The sequence below is a fragment of the Scyliorhinus torazame genome, chromosome 4 (assembly GCF_047496885.1).
Source record: "Scyliorhinus torazame isolate Kashiwa2021f chromosome 4, sScyTor2.1, whole genome shotgun sequence".
Taxonomy (NCBI): Eukaryota; Metazoa; Chordata; class Chondrichthyes; order Carcharhiniformes; family Scyliorhinidae; genus Scyliorhinus; species Scyliorhinus torazame.
The window spans coordinates 132,882,818-132,910,510 of record NC_092710.1 but is presented as its reverse complement, the minus strand read 5'-3'; the positions used below and the strand labels follow the sequence as shown (position 1 = coordinate 132,910,510).

The 27,693-nt window shown below is 46.5% G+C and overlaps 1 protein-coding gene across 6 annotated transcripts in view; it reads left to right on the top strand.

The window, feature by feature from the left end:
- Positions 1 to 27,693, top strand: part of myom2b (myomesin 2b) — a 190,222-nt gene that overhangs the window by 23,309 nt on the left and 139,220 nt on the right. For 5 of the 6 annotated variants that reach the window (XM_072498615.1, XM_072498614.1, XM_072498616.1 and 2 more), the window contains exons 4-9: positions 803 to 941; positions 1,048 to 1,205; positions 7,413 to 7,505; positions 16,172 to 16,260; positions 16,370 to 16,420; positions 26,017 to 26,181. In XM_072498615.1, coding sequence (XP_072354716.1) covers positions 803 to 941; positions 1,048 to 1,205; positions 7,413 to 7,505; positions 16,172 to 16,260; positions 16,370 to 16,420; positions 26,017 to 26,181 — 695 coding nt within the window. Of the gene's footprint in view, positions 1 to 640; positions 710 to 802; positions 942 to 1,047; positions 1,206 to 7,412; positions 7,506 to 16,171; positions 16,261 to 16,369; positions 16,421 to 26,016; positions 26,182 to 27,693 lie in introns of those variants that run through there. The other variant, XM_072498617.1, reaches the window with a different exon arrangement.

Sequence of the window (27,693 nt, the reverse complement as noted above, 5' to 3'; positions counted from 1 at the left end):
ACAGAGACCTTATGCAAGGAGCAGTGTCCCACTATCACCCGGCTTTATTATTTCAGCTTAAGTACAACTGATGGCTACTTGTATCAGAGAGTGTAGGGCATTCAGGGTTCTGCGTGCCATCACCTATAGGAAGAGGGAGGGAATATGGAGGTGCATGCTGTCTGAAAATGGATAATTTTGTCAATTTTTAAGCCATGAAATTATTTAATAGTAGATAAGATTTTGCTGACAGGTTTGAAAATAAAAATTTTATGCATCTTGATTTACTGGATTAGTTATTTCAGTTATTTACATGTGTAGAATTCTCTCAAAGATGCAGAAAGTTTCTGATGCACAAATTGAGAAAGAGAAGGAGAGGGGTTTCCAGCAGTAGAGTATCCACAAACTCTGAAATGTACATTATTTGTTTTTCTGTGATTTTCAAGTGCATTTTAGACATAGGTATGAGACAATGCCCAGCAATAATCTTGTGCTATTCTAGCTTTCCATTGGTTACATTCTAATTGTAATCAGCACAAAGCGAACTATAAAAAGTAACCAAGTGGTCAAGTATGTGCCAATTGTAAAACCAATCAATGTTTGCATACCACTGAGAAACACAAAGCTCACATGGGAGCTGGCAGTACAAGAAGCAGTAGCAGCCTCTTAGCAGCCTCAGACTGGAACCTGTCGGGCAATGACCATGTATATGTCAGCACAGTAATGCCAGGTTGATGTTTTGCTTATAAACCAATGTAATCTTGGAAAGGTTGTGTTCAGACAGAACTTTAGAAAAGGTTGTTCCTTTTTTTCTGATTGACAGAGAGGGTGAAGAGGAACAAGCCAAGCCTAAAGCAAGAACATTTCTTTATGGCACCAAATTATGGAAGATGGAAGCTGAGATTGCGAGGCTCAGAAGGTCTGCCCACGAGCGGACAGACATGCTGGCTCTCAGGAGGATGGTAAGTTATCAGTTTGACAAGTCCACTGGCGGCTTCAGTTGACAGTTTGTTGCAGTTTGCCTGAGACAGTTTTAATCAACTACTTTTAATGAAATCTGTTAAACAGGAAGAGGAAAGAACATCTGTGCAAAGACATGTCCGTGAGGATTCCATATGCCGTGCTCCTGAATTCCTTGTCCGGTTAAGGTCCCACACAGTTTGGGAGAAATCCTTTGTAAAATTGTTTTGCACTGTTCAAGGATTTCCCACTCCGTTAGTCAGATGGTAAGTCATATTGACATTGTGCACTGAAAGTGTGTGTTCATAGGTTCAAGCTAAAGAACACTTGCTTGCTTTGCTCATTATTTTAATTTGTAATTGGGGTGAAATTTTATTCAGTGTTGGCAAGTGCTGAATTCATGCACGAGGACCATGCCAGAAGCAACTTTTAAAATGAAGTCACATATACTGTACAGAACATGCACGCTCTAACTGGCTGGCTAGATATACGCTGTATCAAAATCCAAATTGTAGACTATTTTAAGTAGAAAATTTACGATTTGTTTTCTTGACACAGATCACCTCTAAAAATTATGTATAAATTACTCAACCTCCTTGGCCACTGCCTCTCTATACATCTGTAAGTAATCCTGTTGGTTGCATAACCTGGGTTAGATTGGAACCATTGAAGTGGACGTTACTGATTGACCTTGACACCCAACAGCAGATATTCATCACAGGGTGTGAATCCCCACTGCAAATATTCAGCAATATTCTTCTGTTCGAATTTTAGCATGCACTAAGTTTCATTTATCCATCATACCGGTAATCACTGACATACATTGACTCCCAACATGGCAATGGTTTGATTTTTAAATTTTCATCCTCATGCTTAAATCTCTCCATGGGCTATGATTCTCTCTATCTTTGTAACCTCCTCCTCTGTATTCCTCCAATTCTGGTCTTTTGTGTATCCCCCATTCCAAAGCTGCAGTAATGCTTTCACATTTATAGTAAGAAGTCGTACAACACCAGGTTAAAGTCCAACAGGTTTGTTTCGAATCACTAGCTTTCGGATCACTGCTCCTTCCTCAGGTGAATGAAGAGGTGGGTTCCAGAAACATATATATAGACAAAGTCAAAGATGCAATATGATACTTTGAATGCGAGTCTTTGCAGGTAATTAAGTCTACAGGTCAAGATGGAGCAACTGGAGGTTGCTGAACCTTCTGGACCTGTAGACTTAATTACCTTCAAAACTCGCATTCAAACTATCGTCTGGCATCTTTGACTTTGTCTGTATATGTGTTTCTGGAACCCACCTCTTCATTCACCTGACAGTCAGTCAGGATTCGCACTGAACCAAAGAAGGATGCATTAGGAGAGCAAATACCTAATGTAATCTCCTAATGTATCCTTCTTTGGTTCAGTGCGAATCCTGACTGACTGTCCCCTGGACACGTCACGCTGTGCAAAGTTAAATCGCTGGCTTTGAAAGCAGACCAAAGCAGGCCAGCAGGACGGTTCGATTCCCGTAACAGCCTCCCCGAACAGGTGCCGGAATGTGGCGACTAGGGGCCTTTCACAGTAACTTCATTTGAAGCCTACTTGTGACAATAAGCAATTTTCATTTCATTTCATTTCAAAGTTATTGTTGTTTGTTGCTTCAGATATATTAATGTCAGCCATTCACAATCAGTGTAATTGCAGACTGTAGTCATATTTCTGATAACGGGTGGCAAGGTGATGCAGTGGTTAGCACTGCTGCCTCACGACACCGAGGACCTGGGTTCGATCCCGGTCTCGGGTCACTGTCTGTGTGGAATTTGCACATTCTCCTCATGTCTGCACGGGTCTCACTCCCACAACCCAAAGGTGTGCAGGGTAAGTGGATTGGCAACGCTAAATTGTTATTACTTGGGGAAAAAAATGAATTGTGTACTTGAAATTTATTTTTAAAAGATTTCTGACAGCAACATTTCTAAACTGAAAAAATGGATTATAAAGTTTAAAAATATCACATTCAAGTCCTTCAGGTTTCTTAAATTGACTTGTGCCAATTAAACAAACCACCTGCCATCTGTATGTCTAATACACAGTGATCACAGCTGGCACACACACTGCAATCTCCATCGCAGACTGTATTAGTAATAATGCTGATAAATATTCATGTTTAATAAAGCACCGAGCTGAGACATGCAAGGCTGCATTCCAATTGCTGAAGTTCATGTTTGAATGCTTAATGTGCTTGTGCTACATTCCTGACCGTGCTATTTTTATGCAGGCATTAAGCATCACTTAAGATAATCAGGTTAATGCCTGCCGAAAATAGCACAACTGAAATGTCGTATGAAGTCATTAAACTTTACTGTGAACTTTACTGATTAGAATTTAACTCTTACAATCTAGACCAAACAAGATACCGAGGCAAATGTGCAAAGTGATTACCCTGATTACTGGTTACCTCCGATTACTGGTAAACAGCAGCTCGTCTCTATCCACAGGCTCTACCTTCTGACCAATTTACACCATTCTTCAACCATTATCTACGGCTCAATAGATTATAATTATGTTACTGGGTCTTATTTAATTTTAATTTGTCAAGGAAAGTATTTACAGGGTACATTGACCCCTGATTTCACGTGAGGCTTTGGTTTCCTGATGAAGTAATCAAATCCTCCATTGATGGTTTTATGACATGGACTGCACCCTTTTCTGGAATTACGACATGCGACCGAACGCCCAGAGTCTACTTATTCATTGCATGCCTGCTGAGCTACAGAATGGGATTTGCTTCATTGTACCAATTGTCACTTGTCTGCATGAGAAATTGTAATAAAGTTTGAGCATTCTCATTAATCAACATCTTGAAATTTGCATGCTTCTCTTAAATTTAATTGTTATGCGATTTATGGATGTTCCACATTTTTTAGGTGTGAGTTTGACTCCGTTTGGAGGAATGCTGCCTCAGATTAGAAAGTTGAGTTCAAGTTCCACTCCAAAGCCTTTAATGTATAAGCCTGGAAATGCCTGGTTCCTGCACCACTGGCATATATTGGATATTAGCACCCTTCTCTAATTCCAGAGAATAATCCAACATTCTGGAGACATGATCATTGGCCTAGCTGGGATGGGCTGCTGACACTTGTCAGGGTGCTTCAGAAGTGTGTCCTGACCAAAGCCAATTGGTACTTGCAAAGGAGAGCACAGTCCCTCAGGTCCAAGTGGGCTGCAATCCCATTAATTTACTGTAGTAAAGGTTTGTGTCCTTCAGGCAACTCCATGGGGCCTTGAGATACGTCTTCCCCAGCATCATTTAGGAAAGGATTTCTCAGGAAAGTCTATACACTTCCCGAACACACCACATTAACATAGGATGAAATAACATATCGAAAATCCCTGTCTCCACTTTGGAGTTTCAAGATTTGGATCAAAATGAGGCAGAATTTTAGCAGAGTCGGGGTTGGTTCATTTTTGACACCCCCCCCCCGCCCAGCCCCAGGTCAAACAGAACTGACCCTTATGCCTTCCCCAACTCCACGTATTTCAAGACCATAATCCAATGGCTGCTTCAGTGCAGCACACAAGCAGTGGCATATTTTCACAAATGGTATCTTTCAGATGAGACCCCATTTCAAATGGAGAAGATCTGGGAGTTCACCTGAGTAGACAAACCTTAACCAACAGAACAAAGATGAATGACTTGCTTTTTACAGAGATCTTACTTACTATGTTCACTAGTTGTTTACTGTGCTTAGCTAATACCAGTTTCACACTTCAAAAGTAACTCACCAGCCATGATTTTGGTCTTTGAGTGAGCAGCGGGCAGAGCGATTGCATTGCCCAGCCAAAGTGGTTGGTGTGCTGCCCACATGATTGGAGTGGTGCCTGGTAGCTCAGCGCATAGACAGACATAGATTGTGCCGAGTTAACTGTCAGTTAGGAGATTTCCAAGTATGTGGTACAAAAATGGGAATATTAATGCAAATCAGCCCACCTTATGCTTGTGAATGAGCCGCCCTGTTCCTGTTGGCCCACAAAATAATTTTAGACATCGCCTTTTGGGGCATCTACTTCTAGGTTTTACTGAATGTTGGCAGTGCATGTGCCAACCATTAGATTTGAGTTAAAGTAACAGCAGAGAAGGAACTTTAATCATCTTTACTTTTGTGTCTTTCGGGAACATCCCAAATGACTTCACATGTGATGAATTATTTTGTTGCTTTCCTCTGAAAACAAACGAGGGACTTGGGCATGATCCTCTTCTCCCTGAGCACTGCAATCATCTGAGTTCCCCGGGAGTACTTTTTGCTAGTACATGCTTTCAGAGACAAGTTGTGCTTCATGCCGCCCGGCTATCATGCCACCATGGATGGACGTTTCGGCATCAAGGGATGATTCTAGAGTATAGAACTGATAATTATATGTAAATTTATTTAATGATATTCTCGATGTCCAACATTGGGAAACGCGCTCTTTACTGATAGGGAAGGGGACAATCGCGTTGTGCTTTCATGTCATTGTGAAATGCGACTTTGTCCTTCTCACGATATATTCCGCTCCCATTGCTGAACATGCCTGATGCAAACAGGAGGAGAAAATCCCAGCCAGAGTGTCAATGACACAAGTACATGTTTTTTCATGTGAGACCAAATATTATAAGAGGAGTTGATAAAGGTCACCTTGATAATAATGCTTGTAAACAAGTAATCCGGCTGGATTTGCAAAATGTCAAGAAGTAGTTGACATGGATGACTGACAGAAGACACAGTGCGCATAAATGGGTCCTGGTCTGATTGTCAGGATGATGTGGAATCCCATAGGGGTCATGACTGGGGTTCAACTTTTTGAAATTTATTTCAATGATTTAGATGAGTAGCTAAATTTACAGATGACACAAAGATAGGGGCGGGATACTCCAGTTTGCCAGCTGCGACATCCTGCACGGAACGCCTTTGCGGCAGCGGGATCCTCCGTTCTGGCAGCCGGCTGATGGGATTTGCCATTGTGGCTATCCCACTCCATAGGGAAACCCGCGGGCGTGGGTGCACTGCTGGTGGGGGTGACCTGATAGAAGTCTACAAGATTATGAGGAGCATGGACAGAGTGGATAGTCAGAAGCTTTTTCTCAGGGTGGACGAGTCAATTACTAGGGGGCATAGGTTTAAGGTGCCAGGGGTAAGGTTTAAAGTAGATGTACGAGGTAAGATTTTTGCACAGAGGGTGGTGGGAGCCTGGAACTCGCTGCCGGGAGAGGTAGTGGAAGCAGATATGATCGTGACTTTTAAGGAACATTTTGACAAACATATGAATAGGATGGGAATAGAGGGATATGGTCCCCGCAAGGGTAGGGGTTTTTAGTTCAGATGGGTAGCATGTTCAGTGCAGGCTTGGAGGGCCGAAGGGCCCGTTCCTGTTCTGTACTTTTCTTTGTTCTTTGTTGTTCTTTGAATGGCAGAGCAGGCTCAAGGGACCAAATGGCCCATTCCTGCTACTACTTTGTATCTTCGGATGAGGAATTTACCTGTCCAACATCAGGCTGTGCGATATAAAATAATAAATGCATTTATATGCTTGTTATTTATGCAATGTATGTTAACAGAGCCTTCAGAAACCTTAGTCCTTCCCTGAGCCAATCTGTCTCTACCTGCCGCTTCTCCTTCATGACCCTTCTTAGAACCCATCTGTTTGCCAAAGCGTTTGGTCATTGCTTCCAATTTCCACCTCTCTGGTTCCATTTTCATTTTCTATTTTCTTTCTGCTTATTTGTGAAGCACCTTGGGACATTTTGCATGTTAAACATGGTCAGTAAATGCATTTCTGGTTGAGTTTGTATGAAATTTCTTTGTCTTTTATACTAATGAAAGCATCGAACCATTTAACATATTGGACAACTTAATTTCATCTCATGGCAACATTTCAGCCCCATATGAAAAGTTACACCAATCATTGAGCAAGTGTTTATACTCCTTCTCATTGAATTTAGCAGATGTAAGTCATTTAATCTAAAAATGAAGGCCGGGATTTCATGCTCCCCACCGCAGCTTGTTTTTCCATGGTGGAGGCAGCTTATCATTGGCCGCCGGCAGGATCTTTTGGTCCTGCTGCAATCAATGGCCATTTGCATTGCTTGCCGCCAAGAAACCCTCTGCGGGCGGGGTGGCCGGGGGGGGGGGGGGGGGGGGGGGGGGATCTTGTCGGTGGGAAGGGTGACCCATCCAAAAACTTGCATATGTATTGCATTTCATGATTACAGGATGTCCCAAAGTGTTTTGCAGCCAACTAAGTACTTTTTAAAGTACAGTTACTGTTACAGTATAGGAAATCTATAATCCCAATCATGGGTTAATAATCAAAATTGGGTGGGGTCAAAAATCTCATTGGGCCCAAATACCTTCTTATTCATTCCGACTAAAATAAATTAGCATTGGTGTTAATCTCCTGTCTTTATCCATAAATAGTCTCTCTGATTTATTTGTCTTTTACTGGAAGGTATAAAGATGATGTCTACATTGATCAAACAAGTGAACCAGCCAAGAACAGGATGGATAGCTACTACGGAGTTCACTCTTTGGAGATTAACCGGTGAGTTCACACAGAAATATAAAAGGATGTTCAAGAGGTCGTGGTAACCATGATTGTGATTTTTATTGTGTTTCCATAGAACCGTAGAAAGATACTGCATAAAAGGCGGCCTTTCAGCCCATTTGTCTTGTACTAGCTATCGGCAGAGCTTTGAATCTGCTTCTATCGCCTTTCAGGCAGTTCATTCAGTCACAACAATACGCTACGTTCCTCTTGTCATCTGTTGCTTTGCCAGTTACCTTAAACATGTCCTTTGGTTACTGACCCTTCTCCCACTGCAAAATAGTTTTGCCTTCTTTACCTTATCAAAACTGTTTATGACCTTGAATAATTCTATCAAATGTCCTCTAAACCTTCATTGCTCTAAGAATAACAACAACAGCTTCTTCTGTGTCTCCACATAATTGAAGACTGCCATCCCTGCAGTTAGTCTAGTAAATCCCTTATGCACCCTCTCCATGGCTTTAACACCCTTCCTGAAGTCTAGTCCCCAGAACTGAACATATTTTTCCAGCTGAGGCCTAACTACTATTATAAATGGACCCCATCAGTCTCGTGGCAGACACGGAGGAATTCATCAGGCGAATGAGGCTCTGGGAATTCTTCCACAGACCCCAAAAGGCCAACAGCGAACCCAAGCAGACTACCAATGAACCGGAACAGCAGACCGAGAGATCTGCGGTGCGGCAACCGAAGAGGAAAGAGTCGAATTGGACGCCTCTGGAAGGCCGCTGCCCTAGACTCGACATGTATGCTCAAGCCGTCAGGAGTCGCGTCAATGTCAGATTCATCAGTCGCATTCACAAGACAGCCCCGAACGTCACCCAAGCACAACGCAATGCCACCCGGGCTCTCAAGACCAACCGCAGCAATGTCATCAAACCAGCAGACAAAGGAGGGGCCACTGTCATACTGAACAGAACGGACGATTGCAAAGAAGTATACCAACAACTCAACAACCAAGAACACTACAGACAGTTACCCGCAGATCCGACCAAGGAACATATCTGCCAACTTAGACTGATCAAGACCTTGGATCCAGATCTTCAGAGCACCCTACATGCTCTCATCCCACGTACTCCCCGCATTGGTGATCTCTACTGCCTCCTGAAAATACACAAGGCCAACACACCAGGCCATCCTATCGTTTCAGGCAATGGGACCCTGTGTGAGAACCTCTCTGGCTACATCGAGGGCATCTTGAAATCCATCGTACAAGGTACGCCCAGCTTCTGTCGCGACACGACGGACTTCCTACAGAAACTCAGCACCCATGGACCAGTTGAACCAGGAATATTCCTCGTCACAATGGACGTCTCGGCACTCTACACCAGCAGCCCCCATGACGACGGCATTGCTGCAACAGCCTCAGTACTCAACACCGACAACTGCCAATCTCCAGACGCAATTCTGCAACTCATCCGCTTCATTCTCGATCACAACGTCTTCACCTTCGACAACAAGTTCTTCATCCAGACGCACGGAACAGCCATGGGGACCAAATTCGCACCCCAATACGCCAACATCTTTATGCACAAGTTTGAACAAGACCTACTCACCGAACAGGACCTTCAACCGACGTTATACACCAGATACATCGATGACATATTTTTCCTTTGGACCCACGGCGAAGAATCATTGAAACAACTACACGATGCCATGAATAAGTTCCATCCAACCATCAGACTCACCATGGACTACTCTCCAAAGTCAGTAGCATTCTTGGACACACTCGTCTCCATCAAGGACGGTCACCTCAGCACTTCGCTTTACCGCAAGCCCACGGATAACCTCACGCTGCTCCACTTCTCCAGCTTCCACCCGAAACACATTAAAGAAGCCATCCCCTATGGACAAGCTCTCCGTATACACAGGATCTGCTCAGACGAGGAGGAGCGCAACAGACATCTACAGACGTTGAAAGATGCCCTCGTACGAACGGGATATGGCGCTCGACTCATCGATCGACAATTCTAACGCGCCACAGCAAAAAACCGCACCTACCTCCTCAGAAGAAAAACATGGGACACAACCGACAGAATACCCTTCGTCGTCCAGTACTTTCCCGGAGCGGAGAAACTACGACATCTTCTTCACAGCCTTCAACACGTCATCGATGAAGATGAACATCTTGCCAAGGTCATCCCCACACCCCCACTAGTTGCCCTCAAACAACCGCGCAACCTCAAACAAACCATTGTTTGCAGCAAACTACCCAGCCTTCAGAACAGTGACCACGACACCACACAACCCTGCCATGGCAATCTCTGCAAGACATGCCAGATCATCGACATGGATACCACCATTACACGTGAGAACACCACCCACCAGGTACGCGGTACATACTTGTCCGACTCGGCCAACATTTTCTACCTCATACGCTGCAGGAAAGGATGTCCCGAAGCGTGGTACATTGTCGAGACCATGCAGACGCTACGATCGCACGACAATCACCAGGCAGCAATGTTCCCTTCCAGTCGGGGAACATTTGAGCAGTCAAGGGCATTCAGCCTCTGATCTCCGGGTAAGCGTTCTCCAAGGCGGCCTTCAGGACGTGCGACAACGCAGAATCGCCGAGCAGAAACTTATAGCCAAGTTCCGCACACATGAGTATAACCGGGACCTGGGATTCATGTTGCATTACATTCATCCCCCACCATCTGGCCTGCGAAATCCTACCAACTGTCCTGGCTTGACACAATTCACACCTCTTTAACCTGGGGTTACCCCATCTCTGGATCTGTAAAGATTTAATCACCTGCTAATGCTTGCATTCCAAGCATTGTCTGGCATCTTTGAATTTGTCTATATATATGTTTCTGGAACATACCTCTTCATTCACCTGAGGAAGGAGCAGCGCTCCGAAAGCCAGTGATATTGAAACAAACCCGTTGGACTTTAACCTGGTGTTGTAAGACTTCTTACTGTGCTCACCCCAGTCCAACGTCAGCATCTCCACATCATGACTATTATATAAAGGTATTGCATAACTTACTTTCTTTTGTACTCTACTTCTCTAACTACAAAGCCAAGAATCCCATACATTTAACAGCCTTCTCAACTTGTCCTGCAAACTTCAAGGATTTGTGGACCCATTGCCCCACTTAAGATTGTCCTAGTTTGTTTCAATTGCCTCCTTATTCTTTTTATGTACTGGACTGGATTTAATGCAGCACATCACAGCGGGAAACGTGGTGGCTGGGCCCACTTAATTGTGGGATGGTTCCACATCAGCCTTCAGGCAATGGACAACCTCCCCAAAGTAAGTTGGAGGATGGAAGAGACCAATGCAGGATTCCTGGCCACCTGTGGCAAGATGTCAATTAGAATAGTCATAAGCCAAACACCTATTATCCCTAAACCCATTGTGATTTAATGGTGGCTCTTGGATTAAATAGAGACCTCATGATTTTTGCTTACTTCCTGAAGACCAACCAGTTTGCTAGTGGATCCTGAGTGAGCAGGAGAGCGGAGCCCAGAGGAAGCAATGAAATGGAGAGAGGGGCCCAGGGAAAGCAATGGATTGGAGAGAGGGGCTCAGGGGAAGCAGTGAGCCGGAGAATTGTGCCTGGGGGAAGCAGAGAACTGGAGAGTGGAACTGAGGGGCCACTTTGAGGAATAGATGGCTGCGAGGCCCATAGGTGGGACGTTGTGGAGCACCAGGTTGGAAGACGTTGTGGCTTTGGGTGCTTACTGACGCAAGTGGGAGATTGAAGGCATGATCTACCTGCCGTGTTGCACCTAAACGGTGGCGTGATGCGGCTGGCAGATTCCGGGAGATTCCTCCTCTGGGATCTAACAAGCTCATCATGCCTCGCAAGATCAAATGTGATCTCGCGTGACGTCGTGATCTGAATCTCTCCCATTGTGAGCGGGATCACTATCTGGCAAATCTGCATATTAGAGCGAGACAGTTAGTATCACTCAAATATGTGCTCTCTTGATCTACCAAAGTCCTGGGATCTAACCCCTTCGTCTCGGGCAAGCACCGTTCAGTGCTGGTCCTCACAAATGGAGACCAGACAGTAGGACACTTGTGGGGGTCTCCCAGGGGATTGGAGGCCCCCAGGTGGCTCCCCGCTGGGAAAGGTGGTACTCTGTTGCCACCTGGATACCTTGGCACTGCCAACCTGGCACCCTGGCAGTGCCAATGTGGCACTGTCAAGGTGTCTAGCTGGCAGGGACAGTGCCAGTCTGTCATTTTTCCTTCAGTGGGGATTGGGCCCGGGGATGCCCTGCCTGTGTGAGAGTGTGTGGGGGGCCTGATGACCCCTTTATAGATGAGTTAGGGTTTTGGGGGGGGGGTTAGAGGGCACATCAAGGGGGGGTGGCTAGAGATGGGGGATGCCATTTGAAAATGGTGTCCTGATCTCTTCCTGCACTGAGGAATCCGGCAAGCGGAGCTCCTCACTGCAGGAAATGGAACTACGTGCAGCCTCGGCGGGGTGTTCCCTGCTGAGGCCCCAAAATGCAACAAAGTCCCGATAGATAGCATGGTGTTTCTCGGTGCTGCGAACACTGGGAAACACCATGCTAAACGCTCGTCATGGGACTCTGTTGCAATTTGGTTAGATCACGCCCTGAGAGTGCATTGAATGAGTGAGAATGAGAGTGAATGTGAGAGTGGATGAGTGAGTGTGTAAGAGAGTGAGTGAGAGCAGGTGCATGAGAGTGACTGAGTGGGCATGAGCGTGAAGCTGCCTTACACCCAGTCTCAGGTTTCTCACAAAATCTCACCCCCACACACCTACACACACATACACATCCATTCACACTCCCCCACCCACACACATTGACCCCCCTCATACCCTGGTTATTTTAAAATACTTACTGTATTTTTTAGCTTAACAATTTATTCCTCTTGCATTGCTTTACTTTTGCTCAGAAATTGTTTCTTTCCTTAAAACCCCAAACGTCATGAAAGTCAAATCCTGGCAATGAGACATAATGTTCTAATGTTCTATGGATTGGATGTCTGACTGATTTGTTATGACCTCTGGCTGTTAGATTCAATAATCTAGCCAGCAAAGAAAAGGAAAGGGACACTGTTAATGGCCATCAGTGTGAATCACTGAAGCTTAATATTACATAATTGTAAAGACTGTAAAGTCACCCGCCGTCCAGGTCGACAGGAAGACAATTATTATCATTTTTGAAAGTGCCACTTTGATTGACAGCTAAGTTTCCTGAGATTGCGTTACACTGTTCTGTTCCACCTGATATAGATGAATGAGGTCAATCACAGCTGCCGTCACCAAAATGCTGAGCTGTCTGCGATTGGATCTCTGCTCCTTCATAGCAGATTAGGTTCTTTTGGCTATCACCTTGTTACTAAGGCCATGTTAAATTGGTGATTTGAAATCTTTATAATTCCGTTTTTTCTGTGCCTGTTTTATAACGTTCAAAAATATCTGATGCATAAGATCTTAATTCTTGTTTATGTAAAAATAAATTTAGCGATTCTATGATCTGCCATGCAGCACTAAAAGAAAGTAAGACATTTAATTCTTGCATTACTGATGTGGGACCGAATGAGCTGGAAAAATAAGTTTAATGCGCGCACCATTAGTCGTACTTAAATAGACCATCAGTTTGTGACAAGGAAGAGATACCCCATTGATGCACGATCAATTGCACAAAGACTAAAGTTGGATACAACTGTGGCTTTATTACAGTCAGATGCGTAGCCTCCTGCTGCAGCTGGCGAAATGGCAGGGCACTGGAGGTCATACATATTTATACAGTTCTCCATGGGCGGAGCCAGCCGATAGGAGCTACCGGCGAACCAGTAGTGCAGGTCCTACCTTACATCTCCTATTACAGTGGTTCACCACATTCACCCCCTATTAAAAATGAGTCCGGCAGGGGTGACGTGAAACTATCTACAATTAGTGCAATAATGTACAGTGGTAGGGAAAGAAACGTCCATGTTGACGGTCCAGAGTCAGACAAAGGTTCAGCCGGTCCGGTGCCTTGGTGCTTCGTTGTGAGCGGCGTAATGGGGGCAGCGATGTCGGTGCTGGCGGTGGTGGAGGTGGCACCGATGGCGGTGGTGGTGGTGCTGATGCTGGCCAGTCATCGGGGAACTCCGGGAGCGTGCCAAAGTCCTTTTCGTCCTCTTGTGTGGAAAAGGAGAGGGGGGGTGGTCTGGTGGGGTCAATATTGGCAGCACGGTGGGAGGTGGGGGGGGTGTTGGGGTAGAACTTGACGGTGCCAGGTCCCTGAGTGAGACAGTATCTTGGCGGCCGTCGGGGAACTCAACGTAGGCATATTGAGGGTTGGCGTGAAGCAGGTGAACCCTGTCCACCAAGGGGTCCGCCTTGTGGAGTCGGACGTGCCTACGGCGAAGGACCGGTCCTGGAGCAGCGAGCCAAGTCTGGAGCGACACCCCGGATGTAGACTTCCTGGGGAAGGTAAAAACACGTTCATGGGGTGTGTTATTAGTGGCGGTGCACAATAGTGGCCGGATAGCGTGCAGAGCGTCAGGGAGGACCTCCTGCCAGCGAGAGGCTGGGAGGTTCCTGGACCGGAGAGCCAGCTGGACGGCTCTCCAAACCGTCCCATTCTCCCGTTCTACTTGCCCGTTTCCCCGGGGGTTGTAGCTGGTCGTCCTTTTGGAGGCTATACCCCTGCTGAGCAGGAACTGACGCGTCTCATCGCTCATGAATGAGGATCCCCTGTCACTGTGGATGTAGGTGGGGAAACCGAACAGAGCGAAGATGGTGCTGAGGGCCTTGATGACGGAGGCAGACGTCATATCGGGGCATGGGATGGCGAAGGAGAATCTGGAGTACTCATCGACCACACTGAGAATGTACGTGTTACGGTCGATGGAGGGGAGTGGCCCTTTGAAATCCACGCTGAGGCGTTCAAAGGGGCGGGAAGCCTTCACCGGGCGCGCACGGTCCGGCCGGTAGAAGTGCGGCTTGCACTCCGCACAGACCTGGCAGTCCCTGGTGACTGTCCTTACTTCCTCGATGGAGTAGGGCAGATTGCGAGCTTTGACCAGATGGTACAATCGAGTGACCCCCGGGTGACAAAGGTGTTGTACCCGGAGTTGGTCCACTTGTGCGCTGGCACATGTACCTCAGGAGAGGGCGTCTGGGGGCTCGTTGAGTTTATCGGGGCGATACAAGATCTCGTAATTATAGGTGGAGAGCTCGATTCTCCACCGCAAGATTTGATCATTTTTGATCTTGCCCCGCTGTGTGTTATTGAATATGAAGGCTACCGACCGTTGGTCCGTAAGGAGAGTGGCTCTCTTACCGGCCAGGTAATGCCTCCAATGCCGCACCGCGTCAACGATAGCTTGGGCCTCCTTCTCGACGGATGAGTGTCGAATTTCAGAGGCATGAAGGGTGCGGGAAAAGAATGCCACGGGTCTGCCTGCCTGGTTTAGAGTGGCGGCAAGGGCGACGTCTGAAGCGTCGCTTTCTACTTGGAAAGGCGGTGACTCGTCCACTGCGCGCATCCCGGCCTTGGCGATGTCTGCTCTGATGCGGGCGAAAGCATGTTGTGCCTCGGCCGCAAGGGGGTATTGGGTGGACTGAATGAGTGGGCGGGCCTTGTCCGCATAGTTTGGGACCCACTGAGCATTGTAGGAAAAGAACCCCAGGCAGCGTTTAAGAGTAGGTTAAGATCAAGGCACAGAAGGAAGATTACAGGATCAGTGGGGCAAGTGAATCCTCCTATTTGGGCTGACCCTTCACTGGCCTGCTTTCCGCCATGTAGAATAGTTAAAATCTGGCCTTTTCTTTTTCTTGCTCTCTTTTCTTCTGTATCTTTTAATGGAAAATGATTTAAAGCTGGGGTTGTAAACTTGAGGTAACTTAACTCACACCAAGTCCTGTTCCTCTGTCGCCCCTCTGCTCACTAACCTACATTTGACCCCAGTCAAGCAATGACTTGTTTTTAACATTCTCATCCTTGCTTTCAAACCCTTTCTTATCTGCAGCCCCACAACCCTCCGGGATATCTGCGTTCGCCTAATTCTGGTTTCTTGAGCGTTCCCGATTTTAATGGCCCCACCATTGCTGGTCTTGTCTGCTAGGAATTCTCATGAATTCTCTCCATAAAGCCTTCCGCCTCACTCCCCCACTTCTTTCTTCCTTCATTGAAACCTATCTCTGGCCAGGATTTTGGTCATCTGACCAATTTCGGGGCAGCCCGGTAGCATTGTGGATAGCACAATTGCTTCACAGCTCCAAGGTCCCAGGTTCGAATCCGGCTTGGGTCACTGTCTGTGCGGAGTCTGCACATCCTCCCCGTGTGTGCGTGGGTTTCCTCCGGGTGCTCCGGTTTCCTCCCACAGTCCAAAGATGTGCAGGTTAGGTGGATTGGTCATGATAAATTGCCCTTAGTGTCCAGAATTGCCCTTAGTGTTGGGTGGGGTTACTGGGTTATGGGGATAGGGTGGAGGTGTTGATCTTGGGTAGGGTGCTCTTTCCAAGAGCCGGTGCAGACTCGATGGGCCGAATGGCCTCCTTCTGCACTGTAAATTCTATGATAATCTATGAATAGCCCCTTTGTGTGACTTATTGTTAGATATTGTTTCAAAATGTGCATGTGGAGGACTATTAAAATATGTGCTGCACAAATCTAAGTTATTGTTACTGAGGGTCTCAAAGTTGGTGTGATGCTACTAAGATGACCTTTTTTGTTTTCAGATGCAACATCAATGACACTGCTCAGTACACTGCCTTGGCTTTTAACATTCATGGAGAGGCAACAAGCAGTGCCACTGTCATTGTCAAACGTGAGTTTCAGAAGAAACATAGTTTGATCTATTTTCAGTGTGTGGGATACATCTTGTAAAGTAGGGAGCATCATTTAGCCAATAATTCATTCAAATTACCATCTTTTAGGATTCCGAGGAGAGGAAGAACCTTACCACTCTGTCTTGCTGCCTTTGAACTGTAAGTAAATACCGGTAAAAACAATCAATTACGTCCAATGTGACTAAATATCATCTGTTGTTACAATAATCGCTCGCGCTAACAGCGTGAAATCGTCACCACTATATCTTTCATGCAGCTTTGTAACAGCGCAAGATATCACTGAGGAGTGTTCTTACATAACAGAGGGTATTTTTGGAAGAAAAATTAAGTTTAGCTATGTACGGCACAGAGCACTGCCCGGGTCCCTGCGTTTTTACCCCCCTAGTTCGGGGTTGCACGCTCCCACATGCCCCATGAAAGGTCGCTCCCACATGCCCCATGAGAGGTCAAGCTACCACACCCCTCTCCCCTTTATTCCCTCGACACATATGTACACCATAAGTTATTAACAGTTAACTATGCACAATAGGACAGAAACACCAATGGGGGTAATATTGTACAGTCCTTTACAAAGTCAGTCTATCAGGGGCCAAAAGAGAAAATGTTGGAAAAACTCAGCAGGTCTTTTAACTTTGACAAAGGGTCACCTTGACTCAAAACATTATACATCTGTAGGGAGAGAAAAAAGCTAACATTTCGAGTCCAGATGACCCTTTGTCAAAGCTAAAAGACATAGAAGGTGGGAGATATTTATACTGTGGGGTGAGGGAATGAAAGATGAGTCATAGCCACAGAAACCAAGGGAAAAGAGTACGAATGGAAGTCCCCAGAGAGAATAAAAGATGTGAAAGGAAATAAATAAAATGTAAAAAACAGTTAAAATGAAATGGAATGAAAACAAAGGGGTCGAGGTGGGGTAGAGCTAATCATCTGAAGTTGTTGAATTCGATGTTGAGACCGGAAGGCTGTAGCGTGCCTAACCGTAAGATGAGATGCTGTTCCTCCAGTTTGCGTTGAGCTTCACTGGAACATTGCAGCATGCCAAGGACAGACATGTGGGCATGGGAGCAGGGTGTTGTGTTAAAATGGCAAGCAATGGTCAAGGTCCTGAATGCGCACAGACTGAAGGTGCTCAGCAAAGCGATCACCTAGTCTGCGTTTGGTCTCTCCAATATAGAGGAGACCACACTGGGAGCAGCGAATGCAATGGACCAAATTGAAAGAAGTGCAAGTGAAACACTGCTTAACCTCGAATAAGTGTTTTGGGCCTGGGATGTTAAACATGGAAGACATAAAGGGGCAGATGTTACACTTTCTGCGATTGCTTGGGAAGGTGCCATGGGTGATGGGACAGATGTTGGGTATGGTGGAGGAGCGGACTCGATTATCCCGGAGGGAATGGTCTCTGCAGAATACTGACAGGGGGAGTGAAGGAAAGATGTGTTTTGTGGTGGCATCACGCTGGAATTGGTGAAAATGGTGGAGGATTATGCTTTCCATACGGAGGCTAGGAAGGTGAAATGTGAGAACGAGGGGGAAATGTGAGAACGAGGGGGACTCTATCCTGTCATAATATACACCAGTATATCATGGTGCAGATACACACACTGATGGACACACAGCAAGACCAATCAACACACACAACACCGCAGCCAATCACCAGTTAGAGCACACTCACTATAAAGACAGGGGGCATCAGAGTTCCCGCTCATCTGGGATGCATCCTCCTACAAGGACAGAGCTTACAGCTTACAGCACAGGACCTCACCATGTGCTGAGTGCATAGACTGGGTCGGACAAGCATAGGTCTTTAGTTTAATCTAACATCGTGTTAACCCACAGTGAAAGTATGTTCAACAGTTTCTAACTTAATAAAATAGCGTTGCACTATTTTAAGTGTTGGTGGCCTGTATGTGTTCCACGGATCCAGAGCACCCAACACATCATATCCTTGTTCTGGGAGGGAGGGGTGGGGGTGAGGGTTGTGGCGCGGGAGGTGGAACACACGCTGTTGAGGGCCCTGTCAACAACTGTAGGTGGGAAATCATGATTGAGGAAGAAGGAACACAATTTTGAAGCACCGCTTTGGAAAGTGGCATAATCGGAACAAATGCGACGGAAGCAAAGGAGCTGAGAGAAAGGGGTGGAGTCCTTACAGGGTGTAGGGTGCGAAGAGCTGTAGTCCAGATAGCTGTGGGAGTCAGTCGGTTAGTAATGGATCTATTAAGGGACTATCAGTAATGGCTGTAATAGTCTATCAGGGACTGCTTAGGCATGGTGGAACACCCCAATTCCCTGACTGGTTCTTCCACCAGTAAGGTAGTGTCTTCGTCAGCAGCAGGAGGTTGCTTCAAAGTCTCAACAGCTGCGTTGGAGGTGCGCCCCTCTCCAGCCCCCTCAGGAGTATTGGGAGGGGCCTCTGCTGACGCCCGGTTCCCTTGTAGATCCACCAAGTGTGCGACAGGGCCAGATTTTGCCAAGATTTACCCAGGTATCCACGATGGACCAGATGCAAAGTTCCTTACAAGTCACCGGTTTTAAATGATCTGTTGTCTTTCACTGAGTTGTGGTACTTCTTTTAGGAGGCTTACCTCGCCTCCACCCTTCCCACCAGATTGGGAAGCACCAGGTCTAACCAAGTACGAAGGCGATGACCCATTAATAGCTCTGCTGGTGTGACCACAGTAGTAATGTGAGGGGTGGTATTGTACGAAAGGAGGAAGTTAGCCAATTCAGGGCGCACAGCCTATCTGATATTCTGAAAATTTCTCACCAGTTCAGCTTTATCTGACATCGTCATGAAATTTGGCCCTTGTCCTTTCACAGCGATCATGGGCAATTGAACAGACTGTTATTGATACAACATGGCGTCATGGTACCTAAAATCTTTCAGGTTTCCCCTGTATACGCTTCCAATTTAGCAATAATGCTGCTTAGGCTCAGGGCTCGGACTCTTCTTTGAAATTACTTGCAGGTTTTCTCCCCACCAGTGTGGCCAAGGCCTCTGTGAGGACCTCCATGCTCACTGGTTGATCGTTGGCCATCAGGACTATTTCTATGGAAACCACCTTATTTGCTTTAACCATGTTTAACCTGTAAATCTCGGATTCCTCTTCAGGATTTTTCTTTACCTTACACACTGGAGTTGTGGTGTGCTTTTTTAAAAACAGAGTGCACCCTGCCTGGTGCAGCAACATGCTTGAATGTGGCCCTTCCTGTTGCACTTGAAGTACACAAAATGGCTGCAATGGCACATCTTTTGGGGATGGTCTCCTCCACATTTGTAACACTCATCAAATTTTCTGGGCTGACGATCCGCTTTTATTTCTTGCCTCTGTCCACGATCCTACTCCTGGTATTTCTGTTCAGCCTCTTCTGTGCCTGTTGCTTGGGATGCTCGCCTAACACTCCAAAGGTGATTTACCTCCCCTTCCTGCACGCCCTTTTCGGTGCATTCAGTGGCTTGAGCTATCTCCGTTTCTTAATCCAGGGATATTTTTGTTTCAGCTAGCAATTTTTTTTGTGCATTGATATTGTTGATGCCACAGACCAGACAGTCACGCAACATGTCGTTTCACACTGAGCTGAATTCATAGTGTTCAGCCATTTGACAAAGTCTGGTTACAAAAGCACAAATTGTCTCCCTTGGGTCCCTCATGGCTGAATTAAATGTATACCACTTCAGCATAATGGAGGGTTTGGGGCTGAAGTGCTCTTTCACAAGTGTTACCAGCTGGTCAAACAATTTTGTTTAGGTCTGGGATCCACTGCAAAAGTTCATGGAGGCAGAAGTGCCTTCACCAGAATTCCTTTTATTTACGAAACCAACAGCCAAACAACCAGGTGCATTCAGCTTGCTGTCTACACTGAGAGTGCAGAGGATCTGACACTCCCTGTTATATACAGAGAAAGGGGTTTCCTGATTGGGCGACTAATCAGGGAACTCGTATCCCAATTGGCCAACCTCAAAGGCCGGGCCTAAGTCATTACACCCACAAACCATCAACAAAATGACCTTTTGCTTCACTGCCCCCGTGATCTCATTGGTGGTAAAAAAGGTATGGGAGCCTCTCGATATATTGGCTCCATTCTTTGGCCCCTGGTGGATTGGATCAAGTTTCCCGAACATTGCCATGGTTTCTTGCTCAATGTATTTTTTTGCCAATCTCAATATCTCCGTTTCTTGGAGATTTTCGATGCAACCCCTTCCCGTCGGAATTTTGAGAATCTTGTGATTGTTTTATTCTCTCGATTTATTCTCATTGCCAATGTAATTGCACGAGGTATCACCGAGGAGTCTTCATTTTGAACAAATGTGTTTATTGGGAACAACAATGAGGAGTAACTATATAAAGGCACAGTGGTATATCATACAGGCCTTTACTCCTTGACTCCCAGTCCACACTGCCCGGGCCCCTGCTCCCAGAACTCCACGCTTTTTCCCCATTGGTTGGGGTTCGTCTGCTTTTACCTGATAGGCCCTGAGAGAGTCCCGTGTCCCACGAACATTTTCCCCTTAAAGGGACCATGCTACCATAAGCTTGAATTTTATTTTCTCTTCCCACCTTTCATTTTTTACCTGTGCAGTTTTGTTCTCCTTATCTAAGAAAGGATACACTTCCCACAATGAAGGTTCACCAGGCTGATTCCTGAGATGGCAAGATTGTCGTATCTGGAGGGATTATGTCGGCGGGGCCTGAATTCACTGGAATTTAGAAAAATGAGGTGGGGCCTGACAGGGCTGGACAGACTGGATGCAGAAATGTTATTGCCTTTGGCTGGGGGATCTAGAACAAGGGGTCACAGTCTCAGGTACGGGGTAGGCCATTTTGGGACTGAGATGAGGTGGAACCACTTCACTCAAAGGATGGTGAACCTGTGGAATTCTCTACCACAGGAAACTGTGGAGGTCAAGTCAATGAATATATTTAAGAAGGAAATAGATAGATTTCTAGTCTCTAAAGGTGTCATGAGATATGGGGAGAGTGAAGGAGTTTGGTGCTGAATTAGAGGATCAGCCATGATCATAGTGAATGGCAAAGCAGGCTCAATAGCCTACCCTGCTCTTATTTTCTATGTTTCTTGAAGATACTGATTTGCAAAAAGATTATTCCAAAGGAACTTGTCGTCCTCCAATACTTGTCCAAATATTCTTCCTTCATGTAAGTTTAAATGGTGGAATGCCAATATATATATTTTGTGTGTATATATATATATATATATATAGACAAGGTAGAGATCCAGAGGGATAAAGCAACATCTGAGTTTGATCCTGATCTCACCCAACATTTTGGTTAAATGGATAGGATTCAAGAGTAAGATTTCCACCCCGAAAAAGTGAAGCTGACGGTAAAGCATCTAACATTGCCCCAACTGAGATTTGCTAATCTAGTACAAATAGGGATGGAACTTGAGATCCTTTTGACCTATTGACTGAGATCTGTATGGCCACTTGTGTTTATTCACTAATCGGTCAAAGCCTAGCCTTTATCCCTGATTTTCAGCACATTGAACTTACAACAATTTACTTTGGCACCCGTTACTTGTCAGTGAGGCCTATTTGGACTTTCCATGCCTCGTGTCATTCTCTGTGAATGTCATTAGACGAGAACCGCAAGCACAGAAAGGTGTGAAAAAGAGCTCCAGCCTCAGTCTGAAGGGAGGGAGCAATTTAAGGGATTGTGACAACAAAAGGTGTGCAGAAAATAAATCAGCAATGAAAAAGGGACAAGAAAGGTCAATGAGTTGTGTAAAAGGCCCCACACCAGAACCGGGAAACGGAAGACAATGTTTATAGGATGGAGCAAAACAAAGAGGGGAGGGGTGAACAGTAAGAAAGAGGCTCCTCTCTCCTCTTTGTTTTAGTCTGTTCCATAACTTCTACAGCACTGAGTGTGGCTGCCTTAGGGACTACCAACTCTTACTAAGGATCGAACGTAATTGGCATAAGTCAATGCTGGTGGATTCTTTGCTCTCCTGTCTACAGTAACTTTGTGAAGCCATAGTAAATAGGAAAAAACTGAAATTTCATCTAGCATTGCCACCATTAATATTATGGTAAGAAGTACACTTCAGCAGTCAAGGGCATTCAGCCTCTGATCTCCGGGTAAGCGTTCTCCAAGGCGGCCTTCAGGTCGCGCAACAACGCAGAATCGCCGAGCAGAAGCTTATAGCCAAGTTCCGCACACATGAGTGCGGCCTCAACCGGGACCTGGGATTCATGTTGCATTACATTCATCCCCCACCATCTGGCCTGCGAAATCCTACCAACTGTCCTGGCTTGACACAATTCACACCTCTTTAACCTAGGGTTACCCCATCTCTGGATCTGTAAAGATTTAATCACCTGCTAATGCTCGCATTCCAAGCATTGTTTGGCATCTTTGAATTTGTCTATATATGTGTTTCTGGAACAGACCTCTTCATTCACCTGAGGAAGGAGCAGCGCTCCGAAAGCTAGTGACATCGAAACAAACCTGTTGGACTTTAACCTGGTGTTGTAAGACTTCATATTGTGCTCACCCCAGTCCAATGCCGGCATCTCCACATCATTAATATTATGATTCTAGACTGAGGGCATGAGAATTACCATTACTTATTTTTCTAGCATTTACTTATTTTTAAAGCTCAAGTTTTACCGTTGGTCCTTCCTTTTAAGAATCAATCACAAAGAATAATAAGCCCTGAATTTTCTTCCATTTATTTCTGTTACTTCAGGTTAGTAAACAAATGTTCCAACTGTCAGTGATCATGGAAGAAACTGGTTTAGAGATGTGGAGGATGCTGGTTTGAAACACAAGTGAACTTTAATAAAAAAGTACAGATACAAGCCTCGGCTGTTTTTAAAAATTGTGTAGTTTTAAATGTGCATGTTAATTGAGGAGTCTCACACTTGTAGAATTGAGCGATGAGTTTTGCATTTCAGGGGCGAAATTCTCCCCAAACGGCGCGATGTCCGCCGACTGGCGCCCAAAACGGCGCCAATCAGACGGGCATCGCGCCGCCCCAAAGGTGCGGAATGCTCCGCATCTTTGGGGGCCGAGCCCCAACATTGAGGGGCTAGGCCGGCGCCGGAGGGATTTCCGCCCCGCCAGCTGGCGGAAACGGCGTTTGTTGCCCCACCAGCTGGTGCGGAAATGACATGTCGGGGCGGCGCAGGCGCGGGAGCGTCAGCGGCCGCTGACAGTTTCCCGCGCATGCGCAGTGGGGAGAGTCTCTTCCGCCCCGCCATGGTGGAGACCGTTGTGGAGGCGGAAGGGAAAGAGTGCCCCCACAGCACAGGCCCGCCCGCGGATTGGTGGGCCCCGATCGCGGGCCAGGCCACTGTGGGGGCACCCCCGGGGTCAGATCGCCCCACGCCCCCCCCAGGACCCCGGAGCCTGCCCAAGCCGTCTTGTCCCGCCGGTAAATAGGTACTCTAATTTACGCCGGCGGGACAGGCAATTTCTCGGCGGGACTTCGGCTCATCCGGGCCGGAGAATCAAGCGGGGGGCCCGCCAACTGGCGCTGCCCGATTCCCGCCCCCGCCGAATATCCGGTACCGGAGACTTAGGCAACCGGCGGGGGCGGGATTCACGGAGGCCAACGGCCATTCTCCGACCCGCTGGGGGGTCGGAGAATGACGCCCCAGGTTCTGGGAATGGTATTGGGGGCGGGATTCTCCCAGCCCTGGGCAGGGCCGGAGAATCCCCACGAACGGGCCACGCCGCCCCAACACCGGCATGCGATTCTCCGCAGAACGGAGAATCAGTGCCATTGGCGCCGGCGTGGTTGGCGCGGTGCCTGTCGCGGCAGCTCTATGCGGCCGCCCGCCGATTCTCTGGCCCGGATGGACAGAGCGGCCGTAAGAAATGAGGCGAGTTCCACTGGCGCCGTTCTAACCTGCTCTGGGCCGGTGGGACTTCGGCATGGCAGGGTCGGGTGGCGGCCTGTGGGGGGGGGCGGAGAGGGGGTCCGACCCGGGGGGGGGGGCCTCCGATGCGGCCTGGCCCCAGCCGGCCTCTGTAGTGAGGGCCTCCTTTCCTACGCGCCGGCTCCTGTAGTCCTGTGCCATGTTGCGTCGGTTCCGGTGCGTTGAAGGAGGCCACTGCACATGCGTGCATGTCCTTGTTGGTGCTGGCGCAACTGCGCATGCGCGGATCCCGCGGCGCACAGTTCGCGCCGGGATCAGCAGCTGGAGTGGCAGAAACCGCTCCAGCGCCGTGCTGGCTCTCTGTAGGGGCCAGAATTAGTCATGGAGTGGCCCGTTCATGCCGTCGTAAAACACAACGGCGTTTACAATTGCGTGGACACACTGCCACGGGATGGGAGAATCCCACCCTGGCTATCAGAACAACTTCCCTGCCTGGCCAACTTCATATAATAGTTAAATCATCTGGTGGTTTCCTACAAGCACATTGGGGGTTAACTGTGAACACCAGGACTGGGTTCCTTGCTCATGTGCAGCGTGTCCTGTCCACACATGCACTGTCTCCACCCCATCCGCCCAACTCCCATGCTCCTCTTTGAATTAAGTTCTGCGTGAGGGAGAAATAAGCCAATGGGATTTCTTAATGAAATAATAAAATAACCAATTGACTTCACTGATTTATAGGTGAGAACCGTTGAGTTGCCACACGTGTGCTTATCCATACTTGCGTTTGGTGGGTCAGAGGAGCACATCATTGTGACAAGATCCACAAAATAAGTGGATTGTACATTGCTGCTTAGGAATGCTTTCAGTAGTATTGGAACTGCATGGCTGCAGTCCAAGGCTTTTAGTAAAGTGAAAGGCAGCTTGAAAAGGCCTTTTGACTAAGATCAAGCGTGAGGTCAAATATAATGCCTTTTCTTGTCAGCTTGGATCAGGTATGTCTGGTGAGGACCATGAATAAGATACGACTTGAATTTAAATTGGTTTCTGGAACAAGCACGAAGATTTATTAAGGGCCTGCTGTCTCCTCTTTGCGCATTGGCTTTCTGGGAAATGTCATCCTTGACTATCTTAATGGATTTGACAACTGTTTAATGTAATTGCCTGGTAAACCATCCTTCTTTCAAATCTCTAACCCCAACCTCTAATGCTGGACTATCTTGTCTAACCTACACAACTATGGTCATTGTTTGTTTGATTCTTGGCTAATCTTCTGAAGGGGGGCAAGATCAAGGGCTAACAGAGGAAAGCATACTCTAAAATATTCCCCCCGACTCCCTCAGGAGGTCAAATGAATCAAGTGAAATCGATAAAGACACTTACCTCTGTATAACACAATCTTTGCCCACAAACCCAGCTCCCTTTTGAAGAGTATGCAGAAAGGCAGGGTCCCAATATAGCTGCCAACCAGGGAAAAGAAGCAATGATTATTCTCTGAACCATGTGATTCCATACTTGCAGTATAATGGGCAGATTTACCCTCAAACTCCCATTCTAGTTCATTGTTTTGTCTGACCTCAAATCTCTCTGTCTTTCCTTCCTCTGCAACCTCAAATTATTCTTGATTGGACCTTCTCTCCTATATTTTCCAACTCATTAACCCTCAAGACCAGTAATGTTACTCATATGAGAGAAAATGTTGGAGAATTATAAATATATAACTTGATTCTGACATAGAAATATAATTCACACAGAAATGCTGCTGAATAAATATTATTGTCCAACACTACTGGATAGAGAATTTTTTTAAATGTAAATGTCATTAGATATGAACAAGAACTGCTTCTATGTGCTAACATGTCTTGTTTTTTTCCCCCCACAGTACCTCTGTTGTCACCTCCTATTTTCACACATATAGATATTCAATATAGTGAGAAATTTGGTGTGAGTTTTGGCACTGAGGGAGAGACAATGATATTGTCCTGCCGGATGATCCTTACACCAAACCTCAGCCGTCTCCAGCCGGAAGCTGTGTGGTACAGAGATGGTCAGTAATTTTATCCAAGTTTTCTATCTGTTTTCGCTTGTGATATTTGTGGAAGTGTGCATCTGTTAAAGTGAGCTAGTGGTACCAAAGAAGAGGTTGGTCTTGTATCTCTTTGGTTGCAGATTCTTGTCCCTGCAGAGCTTTGCATTCCAAGCTTTCTGCTTCTAGGTTTTCAGCCAGGTCAAAGCCAGCCTGTGGAAATTCAATGCCTTGTGTCGTGAGGTTATAAGTACTTTTAAGGTGTGGGCAGCAAATTGACTGCTGCATGTTCAACATTAGAGCAGTGACTGGTCTTCACAAGTGTTCCATTGACTAAAACAGCATTGGGACATTCTGAGGGTGTGAAAATATATATTGCATTTTTTTATTTGAAGTTGAAGCAGTTCATTGTTCTCATAAAAATAATTTCTTCATTTGCATAGCCTTCACTGTCATCATAGAATGATTGAATAATATTGCATTCTAAGACTTTTTGGTTCAGCATGTCAAGGTGGTTGTGGTTGTTGGAGGTCAGCCATTGTTGTCCTAGCACAGTGCTGCAGGATTTCCTCAGGGTAGTGTCCTCGGCCCAACAATCTTCAGTTCCTTATCAATGACCTTCTTCTAACAAGGTCAGAAACGGAGAAACTTGCTAACGATTGCAACTTCTCAGATACTGAAACAGTCCGTGTCTGCGCACAGAAAGACCTGGGCAACATCCATTTTGTGCCACAAAAGTGCCAGGCAATGACTGTCTCCAACAGGCCATGATGCATCCTACCCACCACCAGCAGCATGACGTCACGCTAGCATGAATCACTGCTGATTTAAAAAAGCGAACATCAGTTCTGATGACCATGTCGGGGGGCACATGGTGTCTGTAGGCCCTGGGGGTTGAGGGAAAAGTCTGGACATTGCCCTAGAAATTTGCACCCTTTATGTGAAACAATACATGCCACTTAAACTGAAAACCACAGTTGCATATGAGCTCCATTAGGGCATGGATAGAGTGGATGGGCAGGCAGTCTTTCCCAGGGTGGAGGGGTCAATCACGATGGGGCATAAGTTTAAGGTCCGTGGGCAAAGTTTAGAGGAGATGTGCGAGGCAGGTGTTTTACGCAGAGGGTGGTGAGTGCCTGGAATGAGTTGCCAGGGGAGGTTGTGGAAGAAGATACATTAACGGTGTTCAAAAGGCATCTCGACAAACACATGGATAGGATGGGTATAGAGGGATACGGCACTGGGAAGTGCTGAGGGTTTTGGCCAAGGGTGGTATCATGACCGGTACAGGCTTGGAGGGCTGAAGGGCCTGTTCCTGTGCTATATTGTTCTTTGAACAGCCAGATTCAGTGTCTAGCTTGCAGATGTCAGCCAATATCATGGACCAGATACAAAAATTACATCCACTGAAGTATTCTGCTGAAGTATTGTAAATGAAGAGGGAATCTAAGTTGAGGTTAAAGTTAGATCAGCCATGATCTTACTGAATGGCGGAGCAGGCTCAAGGGGCCGGTGGTCTACTCCTCCTAATTT